This window comes from Panthera leo, chromosome F3 (genome assembly GCF_018350215.1).
Source record: "Panthera leo isolate Ple1 chromosome F3, P.leo_Ple1_pat1.1, whole genome shotgun sequence".
Taxonomy (NCBI): domain Eukaryota; kingdom Metazoa; phylum Chordata; class Mammalia; order Carnivora; family Felidae; genus Panthera; species Panthera leo.
In genome coordinates, this window is record NC_056696.1 from 64,783,031 (window position 1) to 64,793,712 (window position 10,682).

Consider the following 10,682-nt stretch of genomic DNA (forward strand, 5'->3'; position numbering starts at 1 on the left):
TGACCTTCTGGGGAGAGCGGGCCTTATACACTCGAGCTGCCCTCGGGGCCCTGGGAGCTGCCCTCTGCCCCCTCCGCTGCCCGGCTCAGTTCCTTCACCTCAGTCTCTCGGCCTCGCCTGGTGGGATCCTGGCGGGATCCACGTGCCCTGCCGTGCGTGGGGGCTGTTCTCTCCCACCTCAGGGACCCCACAAGGGCTGGTCCCTGCGCAGGGGGAGCTCTGGGCCCTTCTGGGCGCCCTTTAACCACCTGCACGCTATCTTAGGGTTCTCCTGCCGCCTTCACGGCCCTGCTCAGTCACCGCTTTGAACCCTGACCTTGAAGAAGAAGGCGAACCGGGCAGGTGGAATAGAACAGAGACGTGAGGAGGTGGCTTATTTGGGACTCATCTGCTAATGGCTCCTGCAGGGCCGTGGCTTTGCTGTGCGGGTCCCCATCTGTCCAGACCCAAAGAGAAGCTGAGGAGAGAGAGTCTGATGAAAGGTCGGACCCTTTATTACTGCCCCTCCCCTCCGTCGGAGCAGGACCGGCTTCTCCCTGGCCCCTCTTTCCCAGGGCTATTATGGCAGGAGAAACTTATTTGTCCCTAAGAAAACCCGGCGGGAGACACCGGGGAGCTAAATGTCACGGGCGCAACTATTTTTATCACGGACAACGGTATCTTACTCTGGGTTCCTCCCAGAGCAGGGCCTTGGACAAGGGCTTGGGTGGAGGAAGTCTTTATGGGGAGGTGACCCGGGAAGCCAACCTGAAAGAACGAGGAAGACGAGCCTGGGAGGGGAGGAAAGCCAACACCGGCTGTGTCAACGGTGGGTCACTGCCGTGGGCAAGTGGGGCTCAACCCTTGAAGGACCACAGAGCACAAGCCTCAGCAGGGTCGCAGGGAAGGGCAGGGGGGCGTTTAGCCACCAAGTCAGCGCCTCACTGGCTGGGGTGGCCTCCGGGGTCTGTACACGGCCCCCCCTGCGCCTCCGCGCCTGGGCTGAGTGGCCCTCCACTGCTTCTGAGAAAGCCCAGAAGCGGAAAAGCAGAGGTGCAGGCATGGGGGGGGTGCAGCGGGGACCATCACGATGCCGTCCAACAGCAACGCCGAAATCAGCCGGGCCGGAGGCTGCGGGAAGGGAACCCAAAGTGTCCGTCGCATGCCAGGTGTTAGCCGGGAGCCTCTCTGCGCGGTTCCAGCACCGTGTCTATGAGACAAGTGTCAGGAGAGCAAAGCAGAGTGAGGGGGACCTCTCTTCTGGTGGGATTTACAGCAGGATCGAAGGGCAGCCTGGGTCCCTGCTCTGGGACCCCTCACCCGGGGGTGGGGATTCAGGGTGGGTCGCTGGAAAGAGAGTTCTTTGACACAGCTGTTGTTTTATTCTGAGTTCCCGCCACTTCCCCCTAAAGGACACGGGCCAAGGGAGGGGCCGTCAAGGTGAGGACTTGGGGAGGTTGGACATGGGTCCCGTGGGGGAGGGTCCAAGGCCTGGGAGCGTTGTGCGCTGAGATCTGACCCCCTCGAGGCAGGCAGGCGTGCGATGTATGCTGTAGATCCTGGCACCTGTCAGGGAGGAATATGACAGATCACCGAGGGCCAGCATTGAGACAGCCTGCTGGCTGCGTCTCTGGTGCCACACAGTGGGGACAGCGGAGGGGCGGGAAGAGGGGACAGAACGTTGGTCACATGTCCAGGGGCTGTGGAGGGACTTTCGAAGGACCACCCAGAGTAGAGATGCATCTGCCTGGGTCAAGGGTAGGAAGGATAGGACCAGCAGAAACTCTCCAGAAGCCACAAAACTGTTCCTCAGAGGAAGAGACCTCTTAGCCATCTGCCAGACCCCCAGACAGCAAAGCCACTTAGCCGGACGTCGTCACCTCTCCTTCAGGCGCTCACCCTGCTGGAGAGGCAGGGCAGGAGCTGGGGGCAGGGAGCTCCGGGCAGAAGTGCCTGGTAAGCTGGGAGGGAGCAGAGACACTCTTTTTATTTTTATTAAAGAAAAAATTTTTTTTTAAACTTTCATCGAGCAGAGACACTCTTTCCCGTTCCCCGGTGTAGGCTCCCAACCTGAGACAGACCCAAGCCAGGGGAGGGGGAGACCGACTTGAAGTTAAGGTTGGAATTTTGTGTTATTACACGGGACAGGAAGTTCTCATTTCTGAACTCAGACCAGAAGCCAAGACCAGAGTTCTCATCCGAGGCAGGGGAAGACCACCCTACTGGACAAAAATGAAGGGGCCAGGGGCACCCGGCTGGCTCAGTCGGTGGAGCGTGCGACTCTTGATCTTGGGGTTGTGAGTTCGAGCCCCACGTGGGGTGTAGACATTACTGAAAAATAAAATCTTTGAACAACAGCAACAGTGAAGGGGCAGTGAGCGACAGAAATGGAGTTGAGTTCCCACGAGGCAGAATGAAAATCAGATTTTCAGAGCGCTTGAAAATCATCTTCTGAGAAGTCCCTTCTGCACATCCGACTGAGAGAGCTTAGGGAGGATGGCGGTGTGCGAGAGAGAGAGAGAGAGAGAGAGAGAGAGAGAGAGAGAGAGAGAGAGAATTATGTCCCTCTACGCAAGAAGCATGACATATTGTTTATGCTTGTTTATGAAGACAGGTCCAACCAATCTGGTCACACCGTGTTCACTGCAGCGGCCACGAAGGTGATCCTGGATCCCCGTCAAGAGAGAACTCGTCTTCCTCTGCAGGGGTGCAGTTGACGGACAGCCTCCAGCACAGCCCCCCGGGCCCCTGCTCTTCCTGGGGAGGCCCAGCTGTGACTGCACAGAGAGGGTGTGGGATCTTTGCTGCAGAGCAGGGACGGTCCGCTTTGCACGGTGGTGCTGGTGGCCTCTCCCTGCCTGACCCTGCTTCCTTCCTTTTTATCTTTTATGGGCTTTTCCCTCCACCCACGTGAAACTTCGTTCACCCCCAACGCCAGCACCTGCTTCTCGGAGACCCCAACGGATAGACTCACCCTTTAAATTCTGCACATTATGCCTGTGACTTTGTTTTGGTTTGTTTTGATTTCTTTTTTTAATGGGAAGATTACATAAGAACGTTTTCATACTCAGGCTGGGACCTGATCTACGTTTTCAAAAAACCTCCAATCCCTGAGGTTTGATGCTTCTGAAATTGAACTTTTGGGACACCCCACCTCATTCTCTCAGCAGATCCTACTACCCTTGAGATCGTTTCTCCTTGAAAGCTTTTCCTGACCTCCTGGCTTCAAATTTGCTAGATCCCCTTGTCCTAGCCTCCCCAGATGAGTCCTTGGTGAAACTCATCAAGCTCTCAGTTAGTTGTCCGAGGTCAGACCCTTGCCCCTGATCTCTTTGAAGTCATGATCTAAAACTCTTGGTCACTGCTAATCCCTCAGGACTCAGGCCAGTGCCTCGGCCACAGAAGCTGCTTAGTAAATAGCTGACGGAGTGCTGAATCTGCCAACCTAAAGGCTTGAAAAGCTGGCCCTTGACCAGAACTGATGTATCTGCCCCCATTGTGTCCTCGGTCTTGGGGACATCGCTCTTGCTTCCTGATCACAGCACAGACCTGTAGAGTTGAGTGTTTAAAAAAACCTTAAGGGTTATCCCATCTGATGCCAGACAGGTTGTGCGACGTCCAACAATCCAAGATTTTCCAGTGTTAGCTTGACTACCAGGGGTGGAGACTACCTCGCAAGGCCACCACTGCCTCCTGGACAGCTCTGACCGTCAGATTTCCTACAGCTTTGGTCCGCATCATATTCACACCATTTACTCTTTCCATAATGTGGACAACCTAAGGGGGTCGAAAGTTTTCTTCCTCCGAATAGTCTCTCAAGTGGGGACCTAGCAAGAGCAAACTAGAAATACTCCAGGGGCACCTGGGTGGCTCAGTCGCGTGAGCCTCTGACTCTCGGATTCGGTTCAGGTCAGGTCACGATCTGGTGGTTCACGAGTTCAAGCCCTGCCCCGGGCTCCTTCTCTCTCTCTCTCCCTACTCCCCTTTCTCAAAATAAATAAATAAACTCAAAAAAAAAAACAAAAGAGAGAAATACTTCATTTATTCATCCATTCCAGAAATATCACTTGGTTGCCACCTGTGTCTAGCGTGGGACTTACAGAGATGCCCCAAAAGTTGGAGTCCACCTGGGGAGAGAAAGATGCTTATAAGGTCAGATGACCACAGCGACACAGGAACTTCCAAACGAGAGCTGACGCAGAGTATGCTGAGGGCTCAGGACAGGTGGTGGTGGTGGGGGGGGGGGTGGGTTGGGAATACAGGGGGCAAGGAGTCTAGGAAGGCTTCCTGGAGGAAGCGGGGTCCGAGTGGCGTTCGATGGACAGGAAGCATGAGTCAGGGAGTGAACCAGATCAGCAGTTGGGCTCAGAGAGAAGTTCCCAAGACCGACAGGGAAGGGCTTGGTGAGGATAAGGGAAGTCGGAGGCTGCTGGGGGGTGGGATGTATTTCCCCTCCTAGGGACTGTCAATCAGTCGCTCTGTCTCTAGCAGCCTGTCTTCTTCATAGTCTTGGGGGCCAAGCAGGCCAACCTCCTCGGGCGCAGGGCCGCTGACATGGGGGCCCTTCGGATGCTGTTCCTGTTCCTGCTGCTTTGGGCAGGTGAGAGACTGCAGTCCGGGACAAGAGAGTCTCCTCCCCTCTGCTCTGCTGTTCTGCTGAGGCTTGGGCTGGCTGGGCACCTTCTCTGGGGCCGGATGCTTCGGCCCTTTTGGACTAAAGAGGAATAGGGTGTGGCTTTGGTAGGACCGAGAGATGAGGAAGCCTGAGCTCTAGAAAGGGGACCAGCCCGCAGCTGCCACGAAGGTAAAACCCGGAGGGGGACGACCCAGACGGAAGCCAGCCCCTGGCAGGTGCTCAAGTCAGGCACAGCGGAAAGCTAGAGCCACACAGGCGGCTGGGGGCGAGGCTGAGTGCGGGGCCCGGAAGCCGCACGGTCCGGGGGCCGTGTGCACGCGCCACAGCCCCGCTGCCAGGCTCGGCGGCCCTGAGACACCGGCGGGGCCTTTGCCTCCTTCTCCTCCTTTCCCTGCAGCCGACGGGGATTCTGGAGATGGCGTGGAGGCCGAGGAAGTAGTCGCTGCGCTTCAGGAGTCCGTCAGCCTTCCCCTGGAGGGACCATTCAATGACAAGGTCGAGGACGTCATCTGGTCCTCTCGCATAAGGCTTGCCACGGTGGTTCCGGGGAGAGAGGGACAGCCGGCTACCATCACGGTGACCAACGCTCGATACGCGGGCAGAGTGAGCTTCCCGGACCCCAGCTACTCCCTGTTCACCAGCAATCTGAGCTGGGGGGACTCAGGGCCTTACAAGGCTCGGGTCAACCTGAGGACGTCCCAGATCTCCGCCAGGCAGCGTTACAGTCTCCGTGTCTACCGTGAGTCGAGGCTGGGAATTCTAAAGCTGCTTTTTGGGGCTCTCCTGGGCTTTGCACGCAGAGGAGTAGAGGTCTCAGGACTCAGGGCTGTGGTTTGAGGGGCTGGGACCGGAAGGCAGAGTGTCTCCGGTGTGCCCAACCCCAGGATCTGAGCTGCAGCCACCGATGCAGTGAGGCCCTGGGCCCTAAGGCTGTTCCCCTGGACCTTCCCAACATGGTGAGAGGGGCAGGTGCCCCAGACCTTGCCGGGGGGGGGGGGGGTCTCTCCCTCCCACCGAGATTCCGCCTCCTGGCGTTGGATGCCGCCTCTAGTCCCGAGCTTTTTATCCTTCTGTATGATGTGAGGGCTACTAACCAACGTCTCCTCTCTACCTGGACCAAGTCTCTTAGTGCCTGTGACATTGACTGATGTTCTACCTCGAATCTTGCAGAGACGCTGACTAAACTATAAATGCCCCCCCCCCCCAAGCCCCTCCGCACGCAGAACGTGTGACAATATTTTCTGGGATCAAGAAGGCAGAATAGGGTTTAGAGGGAGGTGGGGTGCAAAGGGGAGAGAGAGAAGGCGAGACATTGGGTGGTGGGGGCGGGGGGAGTAGGAAATGCCAAAGGCAGGTCTGTCTACCTTAGCAGCTGCCCGGGGGACCCTGGAAGCAGATGTTATGGTGGATGGGTTCTGTTAGTCTCTGTTTACGTGAAGGGACTCTCAGGGGACACACCCTTCACCCCACTGTTGAGGAGCTGTAATGTGTCCTTGATGTGTTCTGTAGAGAAGGCGGGCCTGGATGTGACCCACAGCTGGCTGTCCTGGGAACATGGCCCTGAGACACTGAGACAGTCCGTGAGGGCTCTGCCCTCAGCGTGTCCCGGAGACCTGGGGACAATGCCCTCTCCTATACCTGCAGGGCCACCAACCCCGTCAGCAGCGTCCGTTCCCGTCTGGTCCTTGCCGGGCCCTTCTGTGCAGGTACCGGGACCCCAGAGACAGGCGGCCACCTCCCTCCCTCAGCCCCTCCCAAGAGAGTGCCTGGGATCCAGAACCTCCCTCCTTCCCAGGGGGACTTGACCGCTGCACTGGGGGGGAGGGCAGTGCTCCCCAGTTTCCAAAGGTTCTCTACTCTCTGGCTCAGCTTAAGATCACCCCCCGCCCCCGGATCTTAGTTCCTGAGCTTCCGTGACTAGAACACATATGTCCAGAGACACTTGAAAAGGAACAGCAACTGACTGCTGACTCGAGCCCCCCGTGTGGGATCTGGGCCGGGGGTCTGCCTCTTAACGGGGACCTCCCCCTCCCTCTGGCAAGCCCCGCTCTCCTTGCCTCCTTCTGCCCCCAGACCCTGGCTATGCCTTGGATACGTCCACTTACTTCTGCCTCTGAGCCAAAGGGCTGCTGTTCTCCTTCCTCGTGGTCACTCTGGCCGTGGGGCTCTGGCTCATCTGAGCCCAGAAAAGATGCAGAATGCCAGGGATAAGGACCCCCAAGAGAAACGAGGCTGAAGCCTCGCCCCGGCCTGGCCTGATCGCCCCTTGGGGACCCCTGTGCTGAGCACTCTTTCTTCCCAACCCCTCCCCCCACCCCGGAGTCCTTCCCCCCACCCCCCCACTGTGCTTTTCCTCCCAGGGTGCCCCCGGGTGGGTGTCCGAAGGGCCATACTCCCCGAGGGAAGATTATCCGGCAATAAAGTCAAATCAGGTGACCGCCACTCTGGAGGAGCCGGCCTTTGGTCCTGGGCTGGATGATTCCGGGCCAAACCTGCTTCCCTGAACTTCCGTCTGTTCCAGCTGTCTTATCTGGGGCTGAGGCGAGCCCGATGACCCTCAGTCACCTCCCTATCTGCCTGACGCTAGCTGCTCAGGGCCTCTGACGCCTGACCCAGGGGGACAACAACTCGGCTGGACCAGTAGCTGAAGTCTGGACCTCTGACCGCTGTCTGCGGTTGGTCTTATTGTCCTGTCCTCCCCTAAAGATCTCCATGTCTCAGACCTTCTCTCTGGACCTTTGTCCCGAAGCCATCCACGTTCCCCACCCCCCCGGGCCTGCTGAACCACTGTGTTGGTCACCCTCCCACGTCGGATCTTGTGGGTGTCACTCAATGCAGCCACCATGCGGGGCAGGTGGGGAAGCTTTAGGGAGGGGAACAGGAAGCCGCCCAGGTGACAGGTGATGAGGGTCGAGGGTCGAGGGTCGAGGGTCGTGAGTGAGTTGGAGGAGGTGGTGTAGGATAGGGTGACAGCACTGGGGAAGACGGCAGGAGCTCGGGGCTCTGCTCTGCCACTCGCTTGGGACATTTTGTTCAGCATCCAGACTCGGTCCGTTTCTACAAGGAAACTCTGCATAGGGGCAGGCATAGGGGCAGCCGATGGGGCTCTTACCAGAGACGTGGCTGTGGAGGTGGGGGCAGGACTATGCCCCTGGGGACCATGGGAAGAGGAGTCTGAGGGACTAGGGACCAACATTCCTGACCTTCCTCCAGATCTCACCTTCCCCTCTCAGCGAGAAGGATGCTGATCTCCAAAGGGACTTCCAAGAGAAGGAATGTCGGGCTGTGAAGGGGAGTGGGATGCACAGGGGTTGTGGGGACAAAGGACACAGCCTGGGAAACAGGACAGGGGGCCAGGCACACTTTTCTCTTCCTTCCTTCCTCCCTCCCTCCCTTCCTTCATTCCTTTCTCCCTCCCTCCCTCTCTCCTCCCCCCCTCTCTCCTTCCTTCCTTTCCTTCCTTCCTTCCTTCCTTCCTTCCTTCCTTCCTTCCTTCCTTCTTTTCTTCCCTCCCTTCCTTCCCTCCTTCCTTCCTTGTTTTATTTTGAGATATAGAGGGGGAGAGAGGGAATCCCAAGCAGGTCCCACACTCTCAGCATGGTGCCCAACATGTGGCTCGAACTCACAAACCACGAGATGATGACCTGAACCAAAGCTGGATGCTTAACCAACTGAGCCACCCGGATGCCCCATCCTGGTGACGTTTCTATGCAGGAGACACAGCCCCTTGGGGCCTGGGAAGGACGTATTGAGGTTGGGGACCAGTCCCCACAGAGCTCCTCAGGCAGGCAACTGATCTGCTCTAGTCCCTGAGGGCCCAAGCCCCGGCGCCCCTGGAAGAAGTTCCCTGGCCTGAGGTCTCCCAAGCAGTCCCACCTTCAAACAGGCCTGAGGTTCAGGGCCAAAACCGCAGCCCCAATTCCTCGGACTCCTGTAATACAGCTTCTGGAGACTGACTGGGAAGATAGATACAGGGCAACGGATTTCCCTGTGTTTCAGGGTCAGGCCCACGGAAAGTGAATGAAGGAACAGACGGTCCCTGTGCAGCTGGCCCGAGGCTCTCCCCCAGGACTCGGCCAAGTACTTCTCACGCCATCTCCAAACAGAGAAGGGCTGAGGCCCCAAACCATCCCAGGCCCCTGGAATTGGAAGGCAGAAGGTGGACTCGAAGCTCAGGGAGGCCCAGGCCTCTCGCTCTGCAGGAAGCCGGGACAATACCCACCTGGTAGCACTTTGCAGCATTTGCCTGTCCTTTGAAATAGGTGAAAGCAAATAGGGAGGGAGAAGGGTGCTAGTCGAGGCCCTACCAAGAGTCCGGTGCTGGGCTGGCACTGGAGAGGCAGGAAGGACACTGTGTGCCCTCAAGGAAGTCTTCCTGGAGTGTGTGAAGGTGTCATTACAGTGAGGTGTGACCAGGGCCCCCGTGAAGGTGAGGGCGAGGGTGAGGTGGGAGGGGCAGGACCGTGCCTTGGAGGGAAGAGGTGAATAGAATTCGGACCCCGGATTAGTAGGGAGTCCAGGGAAGGGAGAGAAAGGACATCCTAGCCGGACAGAGGATGAACCCGAAGACACGGGTTTGTGAGAGCACAGTGAGGTCCACACCCGTGTGTTAAAGAGGGAGGTAAGAGGCGGGTCTGGAGAGGAGGCAGGGCCCCCCTGACGTACTCAGGGCTGTGGGAGAATTCAAGCATGAACCAGACAAACACCGCAGGCTCTTGGACCTCTGGTCTCACTGGGTGCAGGAACCAGGCACGCCGACAGCTAGGTGACAGTCTGAGAAATCACACTGCTTTTCTTCTTTTTGAAAAGTTTCATTATTTATTTTTGAGAGAGAGAGAGAGAGAGAGAGAGAGAGAGAGCACGCACGTGCGAGGAGGGGAAGGGCAGAGAGAGGGGGAGAGACAGAATCCCATGCAGGCTCCCTGATGCCAGTGCAGAACCCGACCTGGGGCTTAGATCTCACAGACCATGAGATCGTGGCCTGAGATGAAATCAAGAGTCGGACCCTTAACCGACCGAGCCTCCCAGGCGCCCCGAGAAGCCACACTGCTTTTCTGCCCCGGTAAACGGGCCACTGCTCACAGTGGTCAAGTGTCCCTGGAACTGACAACATTGTCTGATCTTGTGAACAGGCTGAAAATATGTGGGCTGGCTGATACCCGGATTAGGTAAAATCCTAGTTGGTTGAACAAACTTTCCCAGAGAGTAGGATGCGTGGATGGTGGGCAACCCAGAAGAAAATCTTACTTTTGAGCCTCAGGGACTCAGAGTTCCACTTCTGGCCTGGTGAAGGAGCCAGTTACAGGGCTAGGTTCCTGTTCTTGCCAAAAAGCCCAGAAGATACCTGTGAACCAGAGCAAAATGATAATAATAATACAGCTCACAGAATAGGCGTCCAGAAAAAAAAAGGATCCTATCAAAACCTTTCTAAAATGGAACCCTGTTTTAAATCCCAAGTTTACGAAACGTGACTTTAACAACTGAAAGAAATGGGCTCTTGTTCAAGAAAACACTGTGGAGACAGCAGAAATGAATGAATGTCTGGACTAGAGGGGTGGCTGATTCCCCCCCACCCCTGGGGGGGGTGAATTTTACCTGCTGGCCAGGGAGGGGCCCAAGGGATTAAAAAAAGGCTCTTTTTCTAGGGCCTTTTTCTTTCTCCCCCTCTCCCGGCACATTTTCACCTCAGGCTGTGGCAAAAAGCCCACAGACGTTTACATCTGGAAGAACTTTCCAGCAGTCCCTCTCTAAGGATGGAATGGACTCCTAAGAGGGCCGGGGAGCTTCCTGGCCCAGGATGTGGGCCCTTGGGGCCGAGATCATCCGGAAGGAGGGGGAGGCTGGGATGCTGGTGTGAGCCCTTGACCCCACCCTGGTTGAGGCCATGATTCCATGAATGAAATGCCTGGCGTGGTCAGGCGGGGTCACGGGGGTTCGGGCTGGGGTGAGCGGTCAATGGAAAGGACCTGGGCAGGTGCGCTGCTTAATGAAGCCTGCTGGGGAAGGCATGATGGACCCCCCCATCCCTGAGGCGGCCCAAGTTCACCAAGTAGAAAGCTCCCAGGAG

The 10,682-nt window shown here is 57.2% G+C and overlaps 1 protein-coding gene across 1 annotated transcript; it reads left to right on the forward strand.

Moving 5' to 3' along the window:
• The first annotated feature begins 4,495 nt into the window (after window positions 1–4,495).
• On the forward strand, window positions 4,496–6,931 carry SLAMF9 (SLAM family member 9). Its single transcript, XM_042924789.1, is given in 5 exon segments — window positions 4,496–4,579; window positions 5,013–5,354; window positions 6,038–6,171; window positions 6,174–6,321; window positions 6,689–6,931. Coding segments are annotated over 5 exon segments (777 nt in total). The 5' UTR covers window positions 4,496–4,533; the 3' UTR covers window positions 6,796–6,931.
• Window positions 6,932–10,682: the final 3,751 nt, after the last annotated feature.